This window comes from Hyla sarda, chromosome 4 (assembly GCF_029499605.1).
Source record: "Hyla sarda isolate aHylSar1 chromosome 4, aHylSar1.hap1, whole genome shotgun sequence".
NCBI classification, from domain to species: Eukaryota; Metazoa; Chordata; class Amphibia; order Anura; family Hylidae; genus Hyla; species Hyla sarda.
In genome coordinates this window covers 260676484-260696842 of record NC_079192.1, presented here as the reverse complement: position 1 = coordinate 260696842, position 20359 = coordinate 260676484, and the positions used below count along the sequence as shown (strand labels likewise).

Here is a 20359-nt window from a genome sequence, read left to right as displayed (position 1 = left end):
TGACAGTATTAGAAAGAGATGAAGAAATATCCTATAATTTTAAATTAATGTGAGCACATTTTAAATAAAGCGAATCCAGGGGCCCGCAGATGAAAGAGACCTTATCTTAATGTTCTCTCTCAATGCAGGAGCACAATTCTTATGTTCCTTTCCATTGTGACTGACCACTCAATACTCAGAGAATATCATTAAATCAATGGGGGACTTTATAAACCTCAAACGGCTAAATCCTGTCAAAGAATAATAAGTGGTCTGCAGATGAAAACAAACATGAACTTTTATTGAAAGAAAATAGTTGTTCAAGCTCTTGTTGCAGCAAAGTCAAATGAAAAGTCATTGCGCTCCCCTACCGTTTAAAGTGTGGGCAGAACTACTTTTTTTGCCAATCACAATGGTTCTGGATCGGAACCAATGTTTATATGGTCTGCTCATTAAGCATTTATTAGAGGCCGTATTGTTGCTATTGCCTCGGGTCTCCGCAAAGCACGTGATGGGCCACAGTCTATGCTAGAACACAGATTGGACAAATTGTCCTTGGCGCACCAGAGGCACCCTGATGTCTATTTATATAAAGCTATGCAGGATACCAGGGTGCACCTGGACTCCATCGTTTCAGTCCGTGTGGAAAAAGCTGTCCTCTGGACCAAAGCAACTTCCGTTTCGCTAACAAACCTGACCAACTTTTGGCTAACATGCTCCTTCAACGTCAGTCTTTGAATGTTATTCATGGGATCCAGCTGCGCCCTGGTTTGATTACATCTCATTCACATCATATTTACTTGGCCTTTCACAATTATTATGCTAGACTTTATAGTGAGTCCCGCCGACCACCTAATCATGGGGATAGACTTTGTGAATACTTGAAAACTGTCCCTATGTCTACGCTAACCTGGGAAGTTAGAGCAGTCTTAAATGTCCCTCTTACTGAGGAGGAGGTGGGGGAGAGGATTACTGTCCAGCTGACCCCCCACATTACCAAATTGTATAACTCTCTATTTACATTCGAATCTCTTCCTCATGAGTACTTGGATGCCCTTATAATGGTCATACCCAAACCTGATTAAGATTCTCTCCAGGTACACAACTACAGACCGATTTCGTTAATTAATGTGGACATTACTCACCTTGATTCTGGCCCAGTGTCTTAATGGCTTCCTAGCCCAACTGGTCCACCAGGACCAGGTGGGTTTTGTGCCATGCAGACAAGCCCCTGATAATGTCCGGAAGGCACTCAATCTAGTGGCCAATTCGAATGCCTCCTTGATTCCGCTTACTTTGTTGGCATTGGACATCAAGAAGACATTTTAATGCTTTTCTTGGCAGTATCTTTTTGCGGTCCTGGAGAGGATGGGCTTCTCCGGTCTGTTTGTGAGCATTCTTCGATTGCTCTATTCCTGTCTAAAGGCTTTTCTTAAGATGCCTACTGACACCCCTCGTCCAATCTCTATATCTCGGGGCACTCGTCAGGGGTGTCCCCTATCCCCGACACTTTTAGCCCTGGTGATGGAGCCCCTGGCGACTGTTCTCTGGTCTTGTCCTGATGTTAAAGGAATACAGGCGGGCTCTCATTCCTACAAACTTAATTTATTTGCAGATGAACTATTACTTACCTTAACACAACCCCATTCTATCTCTTCCAAATCTGTTTAAGATTCTGTCAGATTTTGCGGAGTTGTCTGGCCTTCACGTTAATAGCTCTAAGGTGGAGGTCTTGTATTGTGGAGTACCCTCTGCTACTTAGAAGCTAATTGATTTGAACTTTGGGTTTCAGAGGCCCTCTTCCGGTCTTCCATATTTAGGGGTGTATATTACTAACACACTTCCCTCCATGTATGCTGCTAATTATCCCTGTTTGTTTAAGTCCTTGAGAGAGGACCTCAGGAAAAGACATCTTCCCTATATCTCCTGGATTGGGAAGGTCAACGCTGTTAAGATGGTGATATTACCACGCCTGTTATACTTGTTTCACACCCTCCCAGTCCCGGTGATTGGGGCTGATTTGAAGGCCTTTCAGGTGGAGTTGTTCCAGTTTATTTGGAGGGGCAAATGTCCTTGTATTCCCCATACAGTTATGTATTTTCATAAGCATTTGGGTGGCCTATCAATCCCAAACCTTATGAAATATTATGCAACCAGAATATCACAACTGAATATTTAATGCTTCTCAAGGGGGCCCTTTATGGATTTGTTTGGAATCAGATTTAGTCCGACCATACAGCACTTATGTGGTCTGTTTCTCCAGTAGCTCATCTTCTCCCTTCTTCTGCTCTTGTGGTCCTTCATGTTCTCTTTCTCTTATGACGGGTACGCTTTTGCTTTTCTTTACAATCCCTCCCCTCCCCTCTTACTCCTCTGCCCCACAGTCCTGCTTTTACTCCGGGACTACTCCCTTCTGATCTGATTTCTCCTGGTGGACGGAGAGACGTCTTGTCTTTCTGGCTGATTTTTTTGTTCGGAAACGCTTGATGTCTTTGGGAGATTTTCGGAATACATTCCGTCCTCCATGCTCTGAGCTCGATTCTTAGCTCCAGGTACACTGCCCACCACTTCCACTGTTTTAGTGAATGTTGCCCATTATTCTCCCCTCCGTACAGGCTGGTTGTGACATCTATAAGTGGTCTTCAATGCCCCTCCTAAGGACCAGAAATTGCTGTTCATGCTCAAATGGGAAGAGGATTTTCACTTTACTATGTCCTTACAGCATTAACAGGCTTGCTGTAAGGCTGTGAGTAAAGGGAGTTGGCAGATGTCTCTTATGGGGACTTCCCTGAAGATATTGCATAGGGCTTACTATGTCCCCGCTAGGTTACATATTATGTTTCCTCCCTCATCTCCTAATTGTTTCTGGGGGTGTCCCACAGTGGGTGATATGTCCCACACTTGGTGGAGTTGCTCGGTGGTCCATGCATTTTGGAAGAGGGTGGTGGATCTTATATGTGATATTACTGGATTTCCCTGTCCCTTCACACCTTCCTTTTGTCTGTTAAGTGATAAGCCATCTCGTATGTCTTTTCTTCTTTTTCGTCTGTCCAACTTTATGTTACTAGCTGCAAGGGACCATATAGACTTCCGATGGAAACAACCTGACTTATTGTGGGATCTTTTTATTGCACGCATTAATGTTATTGTACTTTTTGAAAAGCTTTCGGTTATCCGTGAGAATGGGGTGGAGGGATTTCAGAAGGTCTGGGAGCCCTGCTTATCCTCATCATATTGTCCTGATCTTAGGCACACTATGGGGGAGATTTATCAAAATCTGAGCACAGGTAAAGTTGCCCATAGCAACCAATCAGCTTGCTTCTTTAATTTTTCACAGGCCTTGTTAAGAATGGAAGAAATAATATGATTGGTTGCTATGGACAACTGGGCAACTTTGAACCTGCACAGGTTTTGATGAATCTCTCCCTATGTCTTTGTATTAGTATTTTAACCAGGGGGACTTTTTTCATTATTTTCTACTAATCGAGGCTTGTATGTTTTGTTTATTTTGTTCTTGTATTTTACATCTTTATCTTTCTGCCTGGGTTGCATCCCAGATACTGTCATATTACTATGTTTTACTACTGCAACTTTAAATGAACTTGCTTGGTTTATTGCCAAATAGTGTTGAGCACGATATTCGTAATGCATGTTTTTATGGCGAATATCGGCACCTCGCGATTTCGCGAATATTTAGAATGTAGTGCTATATATTTGTAATGACGAATATTCATGTTTTTTTTTTGTTTTTTTCACATGCAAACTTTTATGCATATTTTTTATGCAAATTTTTGCATGAAAAAAAAGTAAACAAGCATATCGAATATGTGAATTTTGTGAACTATAAATATATTCACGAAATATTGCAAATTTGAATATTGCCCCTGCCGCTCATCACTATAAGTGTGTGCAGAACAAATGTCCTGTATTTTAGGAAGCCATTGTAAATGCACAGGCTTGTGCTAGTATGAAAACAGTGACCTTGGGCTTTAAAGATTGTGGCTATGATGCAGTGATATTGTGGTACGCCTTGGGGGGTGTATAGTAGTGGGGATGTTGTTTCAGTATATGAGGGGTTAATATTAACCCGATAGTTTGTGACGCCAGGCTGAGGGCTAGTATGCTGAGGTAATTCTCCGGCCTATCGCCGCCCTTCCCAGTAACGATAGGTGCATGAAATGAATGAAGGTCCACAAGGAAGTTGAACTTGAACTTGAATAACTTTACTTAAGTGCTTGCGGTAAATCCAATGCACAGTGACAGTCTTATATAAACAGTCTCTATATTGCTCAGTGACTGACAGTTGTTGCGGACCTTGAGTATTATTACAAGTCTCTGAATTTAGGATAATTATTGCAGATCCGTCCGGATTTAGGGGAAAGATAAGGTCCAGTGATCTTGCAGAGTGCTTGGGATTGATACACTCACGATTCTGAATAGATTCAGCCATTGCCACAAGGCTCAGGCCAAACTCACTGCGATAATAGCTGCGCAGATCCTTCTCGTTTGCCAGCCCAGGAACAAGAGAGATCCTTACTGCTTGGCTGTGCAGGAACAAGAGAGAGAACAATGGCAGGGTGGGGGTGAATCTGATTGGTCCGAATACCTGTCATTCACTGTTACACGGTATGATGGGATTGCATACGTCATGAGGACCTCCAAAGGTCCCAAAGCAGAAATACCATAGAGTTCACCTAGTCATGTGACCCGCAGGTCCTGGTACGCTACGCGCAGTTAATTAACCATTTATTTACATGTATATCACTATATTTACATAAACCTTGAGTAATCTACTGATTTACTATATAAAATAGAGGTGACAAGGGCAGACTATATAACGTGGACCCCTACGTCCTAGGGACTCTGGCTATGGGGACCCACAGACATATAGGTACCGTATAGGATGCGGTACCGGGACACCACAAACCCCCTTACTTAAGATAAGTCGACCTCGACGTCTGTCCCCTAAGACAGAGGGACTAGGACTAGAACCGGATGCTATAGAACAGGATGATCTACACATTTGCTGTACATCCTAAGTAAACACTGAACGAATCTACATTCTCTGATACTCTTGCTAGTATCTGGACTAGACAATAAAAATCGATCTAGACATTAGTGCTATTTATACATAAGTGCGAAGGTTAATTGACTGAGTCACTTAACCTGTGTTTGTGGGAGGGGCGGTACTTGCGCTTAAAAGCCGCGGCTCCCTGTGTTCAGTGCGCCGCGGCTCTCGCGTTGTTTGGAGTCCGTGACGTCAGACGCCGTGGGAAGTCTCTCCAGCCTCGTGTTCGTTCCTGTGCTCTGCTGTGCACGTCATTTAAGGTTAGTTCAGTACGCTAGGTAGGGGGCGACGGCGGAGCAGGTCCGGGGGGTGACTGCAGGAGTCTGGGGGCTCGTGTCTTGTATGAGCCCTGCGGTTGTCCCCCGTGCCCTGCCTTTCGCATGTTGGTGTTGTTGTTCAGCTGCCGTAGCGGGCTGCTGAGCAACGTTGTGTGCTTCCGGCTGCCCGGCTCTGCATGTCGGGGGTTTCTTTTCAGATGTTTGGTGCTGGCTGGGGGAAGTGACAGCGGGAGTTACCTTTCGGAGCATATGTCTTTCAGAGCTCCGCGGTGTTCTCCCGTCCCGTTCCGCTGCCTTACGCATGCCGGCTTTCTTATTCGGTCACCAGTCTCAGCCGGCAGCCAGTTCGTTACACACCTCCTGCGGCTCAGCTCTGCATGCTGGGTGCTTGTTTGCATACTGTAGGTATTATAGTCTTGTAGTTCCAGGTGTTAGTCTTAGTGTCAGTACACGTTGTCTACTGGTCACGCTTCGTTAATGTGTCACAGATGTCCCTGCATAATTCTGTTCTCACATGGTCAATTTGCCTTCCGCTGTTTCGCCTCTGTCTTCATGGTATTTATTGCTTCATGGTATTTATTGCTAGTCGTAGTTATTTACTTTGCTCGTTGTTTGGTACCGTTTTACTCTAACTTGTTGTGGTAGTGAATAAGGCGGTTGTTCCTAAATTAGTTTGCCTGGCTGGTAGCATGGTCTTCAATGTGCGCTGCTGTTTTGTTGTTCCTGTGCTCCTATGGTTACTCTTTTACCTGGTTAAGTGTTTTTGTCATGTTACTAGCTAAATTCTTCGTCATAGCCTCACTAAGCGCTTTGTAGGTGTTGATCCACACCTGTACCTATTCAGTTATGTGGTGGGTTTACCTTTGCCATTATTCTTGTTTTTACATTTTAGTTTTTCTCCTCGCCCTTACGTAGTATTGTGCCTTACAATCGTTTCTCATTTTCGGTCAAGCGGTGTATTTACGTTGGTTTTTCCTATTTTCAGTTTATTCGCAAGATATCTACCTCCTGCATTAGACTATCGCCTTACTAGCTCAGTAACGCTGTGTAGCTGTCTAGGCTCGAAGTTCATCTTTTCGCTACTTCGCTGTCAGCAGTTGTCCACGCACGCTCTTGTGGCTTAAACGTCTGCTGTCGTGAACTTCGTGTTGGCTTACCACCCTCGGTACAGGTATGTGCAGTTCATTTTTGGGTTAGTTATAGTAAACATTCTCTTCATACGGTTCTCCTTTGGCTCGCAGTGTTCATCCTGGTGGTCTCGCCTCGCTTCAGCTTCTACGTTGTTCCAGCGCCTGTTCGTGTCGAGATTGACCGTCATAACCCAGTTGTCAAGGTGCGGTCTGTTTTAGGCTTCAGGAAGCCCAGGTATTCATGTCTTAGTTCGTTACCCATCACGTCCTTGGGTGTACTCTTTATCCCCTGCTCATCACGTCTTTGGGCCAAGGGGTTCGTTAGTCACAAGTAACTTTACGTGTCACGCTGTTAGCATGTGTTTAGTCACCACTCGGTACTCTTCACTTTCTAGTCTGATTCTGTGGTGGCAGTGGTTTTGGTTTCCGGGTTAGTCTTGCTCTGACAGGTGTATTTCGTTTTTGGTTTGTTCCTTGGGTCAGGATTTGATTGTTGTATATCTAATTTTCAGAAATGTCTCACGCATCAGACATTGAAGATGCAGCTTCTGTTCTGGACAATGTCGCTAGAACATCGGATCTGGGTAGCGTCCCATCTCTTCGTAACTGGACCATTCCTAAACTGACGGCTGAACTCGTCCGCAAAGGCATCCCGTTCCCTGCTACTGCCCGCAAGGCGGAACTTTATCGCTTATTGGTTTCTGAGCACTCGGGACCCTGTGATCATGCAGGCCCTAGCAGTAAAGAAGTGTCCATGCAGACACTCAATACGTCCATCTTGCAGTTGCATACGTTAATTATCTCGCTGTGCTCTAGAGTTGATACCTTGGAGTGTAAGAGTTCGGAGGCTCCCGCCCCGGCCCCAGTGGTGGGTTCGACTTCGGCCGTTCCACACACTTCCGTTCCCCCTCAGGTTTCTGCTACCCCGCAGGCTTCAGTATTACCGGTTGGACTTAATATGCTCGTGCCAAATGTCGCGCCAGCTCATTTTATCCCGACTAATCTGAAGAAGGACATTCTTGATGGTAAGGATGTTAATCTCGCTTCCTTGCTTATTGCATCTCATGATGTTTCCGAGAACAAGACTATTGCTTGTGGTGAGGTGTCGGTTATTCTGAAAGCAAAAGATGTAAGGTTAAGTCGCAAGCTTACACTAGCTGAATTCAGTATGGCGTTCGCCATTTATCGTGATGTTTTATGCTCAGTCAAGCCAGAAAGACGTGAAGAGCTTGACATGTATCTGTACAAAGTCACAGAGTTAGCTCATAAATATGGTGGGTTCACGTTTTATGATTATCATAAATCATTTTCAGCTAAGGCGGCGGCAGCTATAGTGCAGTACAACTATACAGTTAATTGGGCGTTGGTTGACACCGAGATTTTCTGCAATCATTTTGCAGGTCTTAAAGCCCCCGTTTGCTCTCGGTGTCAGTCCATCGCCCATACCACTGAATGGTGCAATACTGTTAATTCCCCATCCGAGGTAAATCCCGGCACGTCTTCACCCACATTTCAGCCTAGGAATCAGAAACACCCGGGCTTGATTGACAAGTTAGGTAGGCCCATCAAGTATCTTGGTAAATCTCAAATTTGCAATAATTTCAATTTTGGGTCTTGCAATTATAACCAGTGTAGACTTTTACATGTCTGTGCATTCTGTTTCAGGGCCCATCCTAAGGCCAGTTGTCCACGGAAGTCGAAAGCATGACTAGCAGTGATAGACGTGTTGTGTTTAGAACATTTTCTTGCTGATCATCCAGATAGGTGTTTTGTTCAGTTTTTGATTAATGGATTCCGGTCAGGTTTCCACACAGGTTTCATTTCTTTACCCTCTGCTACGTATGAGTGTGACAATTTACGTTCTGCTCTAAGGGACCCTAGGGCTGTAGATACCCTGATACAAGCTGAAATAGACAAGGGTTTTGTTATTGGTCCGTTTGATGAGCCCCCCTTTGACGTTTGGAGAGTAAGCCCATTGGGGTTGGTGGCTGGGAAATTCAGTAATAAACTTCGTTTAATTTATGATTTGTCCGCCCCTTACTCTGCACACACACCTAGTTTAAACTCTCTTATTACCGCTGAAGAGTTCTCCCTGAAATATGCTTCCATAGATGAGGCAATAGCGGTCATCCTGAGCATGGGCGGTAACACGTGGCTGTCCAAGATCGATATTTCCGATGCCTTTAAGCTCCTGCCCATTATGCCTCAGCTATGGATTGAGGTATTTCAGTCTCCGGGTTTTAGCAGGTCCTCAGCATTGTTTGAGTTGTACCCTATAGTTGCAGCTGCCAGTGTGTGGGGTCACCTATGGTTTAGGAAGTCAGTACTGTTTGTTTCTGATAATGAAGCTACGGTGTATATTCTACTTAAAGGTAGATCCTCGTCCCCACAGGTCATGTCTTTGATGCGTAAACTGGTATGGTTATCATTGTTACATAATTTTCACTTTTCTAGTGCTCATATAGATGGTGTTAGGAACACGGCTGCTGATGCACTGTCTAGGCTCAATTTTGCACTTTTCTTCCAGGTAATGCCGGAGGCCGATCCATCAGGATGCATGGTTCCAGCGTTCTACGATTTGATTTTGAACTAAATGCCTATTTGTCTGTAGGTCAGGACTTGATTAATAATTCACTTTCCCGTAACACTCAGAAAGTTTACCGTACGGCCTTTAATCTGTTTACTAAGTTCTGTCAGTCTCCCCCGCATAACGATGTCCTTTCAGTATCTTTTATTTTAGCCTTTATAGGGTTTTGCCACTCCTCCTTACGGCTAGCATATAACACCATAAAGATTTATTTATCAGGCATACAACACTTTGTTACTTTGAAGTTCCCGTATCGGGCATCATTGTTTACTTCGCATGCAGTTAAGGCTGCCCTTAAGGGTGTTGCCAAAAGTAGAGTACCAAAGCCTCCAGGCCGGCAGCCCATCTCGGGGTCGCTGTTTAGGGAGCTGGCAGATGCCCTGGATCACTCCCCGTTTGGTCTAAGTAATAGTTTAACGCTATAAGCAGCCCTCTTCTTAGGTTTCTATGGCTTTCTGAGGCCGGGCGAGTTCACGAGTAGAACTAGTACCGCTCCATTTCTCAAGTTGGGGCAACTGCAGCGAGCCACGGATCATTTCACTCTCGTTCTGAACGACACTAAGACATCACTTCCCGGTCAGAAGGTGCACGTCAAATATTTTAAAACCTCTCACAAATGGTGTCCGGTCTTGGTCTTTAACTCGTTACTTGCTCTTCGTGTTCATGACAGTCTAGAATGCCCTTTGTTGTTGTTTAATAACATTGCTCTTACTTCCTCAGTTTTTGTTCGTTATTTACGTGTTTTAGTTAAATCCTTAGGCCATGATGCTTCGGTCATATCCGGTCATTCTCTACGCATAGGGGCAGCCGCGTCTGCCTCTCGTCATGGTGTTCCTGCTCATGTTATCAGGAAGTTAGGTCGCTGGAAGTCCAGTGCGTACATACGTTATGTTCCAAACCCGAAATTGGAGATGCAGTGTGCTTTTGAATCGCTTGTGTTGTAATTACTAATAAAGCTTGTTTTGATTTCTGAGTTGCCTGTTTGGTTTGAGTTTTGCCCTCTTATTTTACAAGGTGTACCCTTACGCGGCAGTATATGGCACAGTTCAGACTGCCTAGCCATAGTTGAGTTAGTATTAAGTAGGTAGGCTCGCTATTTGTAGCCCCGAGCACAAGTGCGAAGGTTAATTGACTGAGTCACTTAACCTGTGTTTGTGGGAGGGGCGGTACTTGCGCTTAAAAGCCGCGGCTCCCTGTGTTCAGTGCGCCGCGGCTCTCGCGTTGTCCCACCCTGCCCTCCCTTCTTTTCTTTTACTTCTTCCAAGGTATGCCCTCTTATTTTACAAGGTGTACCCTTACGCGGCAGTATATGGCACAGTTCAGACTGCCTAGCCATAGTTGAGTTAGTATTAAGTAGGTAGGCTCGCTATTTGTAGCCCCGAGCACAAATGCTATCTAGACATTCACAAAGCTATCTATCCTTTAGTTTCCAGCTTCTAAGACATTTTATTAAACCTATTATACACTTTAAAGCTTACTAGACAATTAGGCAGCCATCTGACATATAGTTTCTAGCTCCTATGACATTTTTAATTAGCTCTCTACACATTCTTGGAGGCTAAACTGAACAATAATATACCTCTCTATACATGAGACTATCTATACATTAGTTCAGCTCTATATACATTTAGTTTCAAGCTGACTTAGACACTTTTATTATCTCACACATTTTATTTCTTTGCCAACAATAAGTTACCTGTAAGTGCACAAGGTTATACTGGCTAGCCGGAAACTATGTCACAGTAAGGGTGGCTGCTAGGGTCTATCGGCTACTCGTTACTTATCCCTAGAGCACTTTCAAAAACAACCTAGCTAGGTTATTCTTAGAATTACGTGTTTAATTCTATATTAGCAAGAGCACCTACTGGCCAGGCAGAGCATCTCACACACGCAATGAAGGAAAAGAAGAAGTGTACCTAACAGTGGCAGGAATTGGGTATCAATGTGCTACAATTCCTAAGTGTTTTCTTAAGTGAGATACTTGTTTTGATGTATGTACTAGAAAAACTTGAAGTAGTACATTTAAGTGAGTAATCTAGGGTTTTATGTGTACAAGTACTATTTTAAGGGGAATCTTCCCTACAATTTTTTCTTTTTTGAGACAGGTGCTAGCGATGGGCGACAGCAACAATACTACTCTCGGAGGAGCCGAGGTGTCCCCTGTTGAGTTACCTACTAAACACCTTTAGCATTTTATACATTTATCTGTACAAGAATCAGTTATGTTTTTAGTGTTGAGTGTGCACGTGCAGTACATCGATATTTTCTGTGTACAACTCTACCTTACTTTTTATGTACATAGACATTAGACTATTGTCTCTATGTACAAACCTTACCTATTTTTTTATGTACAAGGACATGAGAACACCTTCCTGTGTACAGAACCAGATACATATTTACTATACATTTATCAACACTCCAACATGTTTTAGGTGCATTCACCCGATAAGTGCAACATTTAGCATAAGAGTTCTTATGAAGCTGCTGGTATATACATAAAGCAGACGTGTAAGGATCAACAGTCCACCTACACTAGGAGTCCAAAGAAAATATAAAAATTGGTGTGTAAGGATCAGCAGTCCCCCTACCCTAGGAGTTCATAGGAAGGGAAAGGTAAACACGGCCTTACCACAAATCAACCGGGTACAGTCCTTAACCCCTTAAGGACTCAGGGTTTTTCCGTTTTTGCACTTTAGTTTTTTCCTCCTTATCTTTTAAAAATCATAACCCTTTCAATTTTCCACCTAAAAATCCATGGCTTATTTTTTGCGTTGCCAATTCTACTTTGCAGTAACATTAGTCATTTTACCCAAAAATGCATGGCGAAACGGAAAAAAAAATCATTGTGCGACAAAATCGAAAAAAAAAAACCAATTTTGTAACTTTTGGGGGCTTCCGTTTCTACGCAGTGCATATTTCAGTAAAAATTACACCTTATAATTATTCTGTAGGACCATACGGTTAAAATGATACCCTACTTATTTAGGTTTGATTTTGTCGCACTTCTGGAAAAAATCATAACTACATGCAGGAAAATTTATACGTTTAAAAATGTCATCTTCTGACCCCTATAACTTTTTTATTTTTCCATGAACAGGGCGGTATGTGGACTCATTTTTGCGCCGTGATTTAAAGTTTTTATCGGTATGATTTTTGTTTTGATCGGACTTTTTGATCACTTTTTATTCATTTTTTTTAATGGTATAAAAAGTGACCAAAATACGCAATTTTTTGGCGCGTATGCCATTGACCGTGCGGTTTAATTAATGATATATTTTTATAGTTCTGACATTTACGCACGCGGCGATACCACATATGTTTATTTATTTATTTTTTTTACACTGTTTTATTTTTTTTATGGGAAAAGGGGGGTAATTCAAACTTTTATTAGGGAAGGGGTTAAATGACCTTTATTAACACTTTTTTTTACATTTTTTTTGCAGTGTTATAGGCACCATAGGGACCTATAACACTGCACACACTGATCTCCTATGCTGATCACTGGCGTGTATTAACAGCAGCCGACTGAGCAGCCGGGTCACTTTCAGTTTCACTTTAGAAGCGTCGGTCAGCTTTGACCGCCGCTTCTAAAGGGTTAATACTGCACATCGCCGCGATCGGCGATGTGTGCTATTAGCCGCGGGTCCCGGCCGTTGATGAGCGCCGGGACCGACGCAATATGATGCAGGATCGCGGCGCGATCCCGCTTCATATCGCGGGAGCCGGCGCAGGACGTAAATATACGTCCTGCGTCGTTAAGGGGTTAATGAATCTCCTACAGGCTAGGAGTCTCTTGACTTAATAGTCAGGCACAAGCTTAGTGGTTACGTTGCTGAATTTGAACTGGAACAAAACTTAGCACAGTCCTGCTAGGCACAATTCTTGAACTTGGTTGCTGTAAGACAAAATGGTTAGACAGAAAAACAATATGACATTACTTTAGAGTCTCTTTAGAAGATGTTCTTCTTTACTCTTGTAGTGCCTCTCTTGGTTCCCCTATATCTGCCAATGTTAGGGGCAGGATTAGAATTGACATAGCTTTGCCACACCACATTGGTGAGGATGGAGTGGTGAAAGGCAGCTTGAGAAGGGGTTATAGGCTTACTAGCCGGGATCAAAGTGGGGCAAAAGGGCTTGATTACCATCTCCAAACCAGGATGGACCCATGACTCTTTCGTTGGTACCCTTGAAGCAGGCAAACTCTCCATGTCAGAAGAATACCTTGGTACATACGTTGGTACCTGTGCAGGAGGCAAACTCTCATTGCTCCAAGAGGGCCTAGGTACGGTCTTTGGTGCCCGCAGTTTAGGCTTACTTGCTTGAACTTGAGAAGGACTTGACTCTCGACGATCTGTAGAAAATGAAGAACTTAACTCTTTACTGTACATAGAAGATGATGAACTTGACTGTTGAAGCTCCTCCTCCTTAGGTGCGCTGGTGGAGGCTTTAGGAGCAGACCTTGTCGGCCTCAAGTTGAAGGGATCGGACTCCCAATCCGTTGATGGGAAATATTTGAAAGGAAGCTGTGTTGGGTCTGTTGGTCTAGTGACCGCTGCAGCCCATTCTCAACGAAGGCTCTGGACGGGGGTGTACTCCACAATTTCACCCACCTACAAGGTGTAGAACTTCTTATGGAGATATGGCCTTTGCACTGCTCGCCGGTTTACAAGGATGGTCTGCCCAGTGTGGCAGTCAAGGAGTGTCCCATAACCTCTGACCTTGTCGAACTTGGCCACAGTTGCTCTTCTTCTTTCTAATGGCTCCTCCCCTTCTCGGGGGTGATCCCATTTACGGATGTACAATGCCTCCATTGCTTTGGTGTTTTCTTGATACCGGACTTTTTCTTCATAAGGCAAATGCACGTACTCGATCAGCTCCGGCTCATCTCCGAACACCCATAGCGGCAACTTTGGTGAGTACGGTCGTGCACTTGGCAAGCTTGATCGAGGAATGACCTCAGGGCTGGAGGAGGAAGAATAGGCCGCCTCTGGTGGGGTACTCACAGCAGACTCCTCCAACGGGATCTCGTCCCACGAGCCCCAGGTTCTGTGGTGAGGGGACAATCTCACAGGTGATGCATCTCCAGGTGTCCCTGCGCTTTCCGCTGGAGGTGTTTCTGGCCAATCGTCGTCATCATCAGGCAGTGGGGGAAGATTGCAGGCCCCCTCTTCGTCTAATGACAACCGCTGCAGACGGTCAGCAAGCTCTTGAAAAAGTTGGGCTGCGACTGCCACAACTTTCCGTGTTTCCGGCGCCATTTTGCCAACTTCACCACGTGGAACGCTGCTCTCCTCCATGTCTGTAATCTCCAGCTCTCCGTGCAGACTGAAGAGATCGCTGTGCGTGGCGTCTTTTATTGTGGGCTACTTCAAAATGGCGCTGGGCAGGAAGGACACTGTCGGTGCAGCCCCGACTTACGATCCCTCCAGAAATGACTCCTGTATCTCTGAGTTCCCTTTGGGCTGCGACACAGCAACTTGGTGACCATGCCCAGGGGCGGGGAGTAGCGCGGGCTTTCTTTGCGCACTTTTCTCCCAGCAGTTCGGCTCTGCCCATGCCGACCGGACCAGAGGATCTCAGCATGAACTCATTGCACAATTTACACATTTTAGTTGTAACAGAATTTTACCCTCCCCCCTTACTTTTCTCTTGGCCCCCTTGTGTGGTGCACCACAAGCACCGTTCCTGTATATGGCAACATGGTTTACAGCACATGAATAAAGTTCTTTTTCTGGGGGGGAGTACACTTTCACTAATGGCGACTGTAGTAGGCACACACCTGTATCCTGTTTGTGACGCCAAAAAGGCTTTGTGGTACGCCTTGGGGGGTGTATAGTAGTGGAATGTTGTTTCGGTATATGAGGGGTTAATATTAACCTGATAGTTCGTGACGCCAGGCTGAGGGCTAGTATGCTGAGGTAATTCTCCGGCCTATCGCCGCCCTTCCCAGTAACGATAGGTGCATGAACTTGAACTTGAATAACTTTACTTAAGTGCTTGCGGTAAATCCAATGCACAGTGACAGTCTTATATAAACAGACCTTCAGTATTATTACAAGTCTCTGAATTTAGGATAATTATTGCAGATCCGTCCGGATTTAGAGGATAGATAAGGTCCCGTGATCTTGCAGAGTGCTTGGGATTGATACACTCACGATTCTGAATAGATTCAGCCGTTGCCGCAAGGCTCAGGCCTAACTCACTGCGATAATAGCTGCGCAGATCCTTCTCGTTTGCCAGCCCAGGAACAAGAGAGATCCTTACTGCTTGGCTGTGCAGGAACAAGAGAGAGAACAATGTCCGCCGCTCCCTTATATGGGCAGGGTGAATCTGATTGGTCCGAATACCTGTCATTCACTGTTACACGGTATGATGGGATTGCATACGTCATAAGGACCTCCAAAGGTCCCAAACAGAAATACCATAGAGTTCACCTAGTCATGTGACCCGCAGGTCCTGGTACGCTACGCACAGGTAATTAACCATTTATTTACATGTATATTACTATATTTACATAAACCTTGAGTAAACTACTGATTTGCTATATGGAATAGAGGTGACAAGGGCAGAATATATAACGTGGACCCCTACGTCCTAGGGACTCTGGCCATGGGGACCCACAAACATATAGGTACTGTATAGTATGCGGTATCGGGACACCACAGTAATAAATATAAGGATGTACCTGAAAAAGTATGATTGAGGCCACTTTCAGTTCAAGAAGATAGTGTATTCGACCTCTGCAGTAATAATAGAGTTGAGTCCTACACACCAGACAACTAACAGTAGAGTTGTTGAAGAAATTTATAAAACTTCCATATATAAGGGTCTGACATATTGAACCACTTATAAATACAAAAGTAAATGCTGCAATAAATCTGCTACATATGAATCTAACCTAACTTGGTGTAATTACGAGACTAATAGACTGATATGTCACTATTTGCCTAATGGCCACACCTATTGTTTCACTTTTGTCTGGAGTACAATTCCTCCTGATTTACTTGATAAACTTGTCATGTTTTATTATACGGAAAAAAAAAAGAACATGCAAAGGTTCAAAATGCATTGCGATTTTTATGTGTTTGAAACCTGATATTTTTAAAGCATTTTTGAAAATTAATCAATAAAGATTTGAAGCAATCCTAAATACACAGGCAGAGTGCTTTGGATTTTCTTCAAATTGTGATAGTTGTTAGCCACTAGATATTGCCCCCGGTGTTCTTTTTTATTCTGTCTCAGAACGTCCACTTCATTTGTCAGGGATGGTGGTCCAACACGGTCAATAACTCACTCAAGCCACCAATCCTCCTGCAAATAGCCGACAAATGAAGTTCTGCTAAGAATCAAATTACAGGAAGCAGCTTCTTCTCCCTAGCACTGAACATGTTAGGTGGATGTCTTGAGAGGAAGTCAAAAGAAAACCAGGAGTATCATCTATTTAACCACAATATTAAGATCTATGAGCATTTTCTTTATCATATCCATAAAAAAAAAATTGTCTTGTTTAAAGTAATCTAACAGAGTGAATGTATTTTTAAGAGATATGTGTTGACTGTTACTACTTTTATTATCATTTGTCACTGTTAGTATTAATATAGTGCCAAATCTTCTATATATACTATATTGTATACCTATTGTTTTGCTTCAGTGGACACAATACAATATTAGGCATTTTTTCCAGGTAGGTTAAAAAAAAATAGAATTAGAACTCTGATTGGTTAGCATGGCTAACCAGAGTCAATTTCTGGTTAGACAGTTTTGATATCATGACCCCTATCAAAGTGCTTTTCAGAACCCAAGTTTTCCTGCAACATGGAGTCATTCCATAATTCATGTTGCTGTAAGTCTAATTGTCATTCACCTAGCAAGGTTCATTTCACTTGGCTTCAAAGGGAGGCATGACCATAGAACTCTGTAGGAGCATGATAGCTTATTTTCAGCAAACATTGCAGAAGAGGAAGGGAATTATTTTTCCACTCCACTGGGTAAAAATCATAGACTTATTTTTCTCTTTCATGTAAAGTTATAGGTGTTGTTTAGATTTATCCCTTGCATAAGAATATTATTACACTGAAATAAAACAATGTCTTTCTTTGAAATATCTTCTTTTATGTTATCACTTTTTAGTATTTCAGAAAGATTTGAACTTTTTATTTTTTATATATATTTATATATATATATATATTTATATATATATTTCTTCTGCATATTATTGACAGTTTAGTGAAGAATTAATGATAGTTGTAGTACTGGGAATTATAATCAATATTTTGCCTTGTTTCATTAATGAATAGAGTGTTAATTATTAAAAAAAAAAAAAAAGTTTGAAAGAAGATTTTCACTAGGAAAGGTTCTCTTTACATGTATTTATGCATATTTACGAATGGCTTTCCAAAGTGTTGATCATAGAGTAGTGATATAGATATCTGTATTTGCCTGTGCACATTTTATTCAGCAATACTGAGGTAACTTATACGATACCCCTGTAGGCATAACTCCCAACACCCGACATCGACTTTTTGTACAATATTAACTTACTATGTAGGTATGCATTATACTAAACTTATACACCATACTTATTTTGAGGGAATGTCCCATGATAACAACCCTTCCACAAAAGATAGCCCCCTTGATGATGAGCCATGGGTCTAAGTATTGAAACCTAACACGGGCATCACACTTCTCTGGCAGTGACTCCCCCTTATGGAGAAATGCTACTCTACATTTCCTGGTTGTAGTAAGTTTTCCAGAACAGATACTGCTGATTTGAGTGGTTCAACACTGTCTAAGAGACAATTTTCCAAATGGGATATATTTGTTTATAATATCCATTTTCCTTTAAATTACTATTTCTGTTCTGTAATTTAAAAGGTTATCCAACATATGGTGACGTTACTAATTACCTGTCAACCAGTATTGGACATGCTTACCAAAGATCTGTGCTTGTGTTGGTGGTGAATGATCATGTCTAGAGATGAGCGAACTTACAGTAAATTCGATTCATCACGAACTTCTCAGCTCGGTTGCTGACTTTTCCAGCATTAATTAGTTCAGCTTTCCGGTGCTCCGGTGGGCTGGAAAAGGTGGATACAGTCCTAGGAAAGAGTCTCCTAGGACTGTATCCACCTTTTCCAGCCCACCGGAGCACCGGAAAGCTGAACTAATTTATGCAGGAAAAGTCATCAACTGCCGAGCTGAGAAGTTCGTGACGAATCGAATTTACTGTAAGTTCGCTCATCTCTAATCATGTCATATGTCCCCCATCACACTGTGGGCTTGTCTGTGTTAATTGGCTATTTTCTGTTTCTGTGCCCTCCCTCCAACTACAAACCACAAGATACATTGTTTCTTGGTGGGAGGTAACTTATCCCCCCCCCCCCCCCTACACATCAGCCACCGCACCCATTCCATATGCTGTGCTTTAATCTACAATTCCCTGCTGCCCTGTCGAGAATAATCTCTCTCCCACCCAGCTGTTTCTCCATACATTAAAGCACAGACACGCTCCCTCTCAACACCGGACTAGTAATGCATTGTCTTGGGCCACACTGCAACTTTGAAAAGCAAGGGACAACACTTATTTTATTGCTGCTAAATACTAACATCCAAGGCAAAGATCATATAAGAATTGCAAAATCAGCCACCAAACACAGATACAAACACCATATTATGAACTGCACTAACTTTAACACCCCTGTAGCAAAGTCTACAAAAATCCTGGAATACCCTTTTAAAGTTTATGGAAACGTGTTTATTCCTATTGAAAACCTAAATATGACCTGTATTGAAAAAAATGCTCATTTTGGTTATTCAAGTGCTGCTTAGTCACTGCTATGTGTAAAAATGAGCCCTTTTTATATTTTACCAGAAGTCAATTTTATCGTTGTTATCTCGAGCATTTTTTACAACTGACTATACATACAATTCTATACATACAATTCTGGAGTTTATATGGATTTTTAAAGAATGAGCAGAGCTAGCTAGAGATTAGAAATGCAAGAAATCATATGTAATCTTGTCTTGGTATTTAAACCCTGTAGGGAGGGATGGAATATGCTTTGTATTGTTACATTTTTAGCATTAAATGTCATCTCTCTTTTGCTCTATTTTTAGCTGATGGTGGGGATAATTCAAGCTGCTGAGCTACCTGCTTTAGATATGGGAGGTACATCAGATCCTTATGTGAAGCTTTTTTTGCTGCCAGATAAGAAGAAGAAATTTGAAACGAAGGTCCACAGAAAAACCCTTAACCCTGTTTTCAATGAGCAATTCACTTTTAAGGTATTTTTTTCACTATTCCTTAACTATTGTATAGTATTTTTAAACATCTGTGGTTGTACTTAGTTGTTGTTTGTTTTGTTTTATATTTTATGCACAAATTATATATGTTGATAAACATATGAGTTATTATAAATAACATGGTTAGCATGCTCCAGACATTAAACAGCTTACATTAACGTGGTCTGAAATGGCAGGGGGTGCTCAACCCCAAGTGCAGTTGTGCACCTACGCTGGGGTGGAGGTCCTGCACTTGTGGTCCGTTGCTATGGGTGATCCCCAGCATAATATGCATACATTGGGGGATGCCTGCAGACAGTCACAAGTACCACAATGACATCCTACACCAGATAAATGTGTGGATGCAGAACACTCACAATTTAAACAAACAACTACATTGACGTGGTCTGAAATGGTAGGAGGTGCTCAACCCCAAGTGCAGTTGTGCACCTACGCTGGGGTAGAGGTTCTGCATTTGTGGACCACAATATAGATTCACTACTGTGGTAGATGTAAACAATGACATTAGCTAACCCTCAAAACTGATGTAAGATTGAGACATTAGCCAGTATATCCTTATATGAAGGACATACCTGAGCCCGCACACCAACGCCAAGGTTTCTCAAGTGGTACGGGACCTAACACTAAACCTACCTGTGCCGGATAAGCAAAACCAGGAACCAAATTACAGCAGCATTAGTTCAAATTTGTAGACTGCTCCCTGGTTACCTCCAGTGTGACTAAGCACACAAACAATGGGAGGGGGGAGACAGGCTACAAGCCCCACCCTGGTTGGCTAATATATTGCCGGCCTCACATGTGAAACCTTAATGCTACCCAATATGATAAAAGGATGAATTAGTATAAACTTTAGACATTAAACAGCTTACATTGGCGTGGTCTGAAATGGCAGGATGTGCTCAACCCCAAGTGCAGTTGTGCACCTATGCTGGGGTGGAGGTCCTGCACTTGTGGTCCGTTGCTATGGGCGATCCCCAGCAGAATATGCATAGAATGGAGGATGCCTGCAGACGGT

General features: G+C 42.9%; 1 protein-coding gene across 7 annotated transcripts in view; it reads left to right on the top strand.

Annotated features, from left to right (window-relative positions):
- SYT1 (synaptotagmin 1) overlaps nt 1-20359 on the top strand; it is a 608991-nt gene that overhangs the window by 413109 nt on the left and 175523 nt on the right. For all 7 annotated transcript variants that reach the window (XM_056574050.1, XM_056574051.1, XM_056574053.1 and 4 more), the window contains one exon: nt 19159-19326. In XM_056574050.1, coding sequence (XP_056430025.1) covers nt 19159-19326 — 168 coding nt within the window. The remainder of the gene's footprint in view (nt 1-19158; nt 19327-20359) is intronic.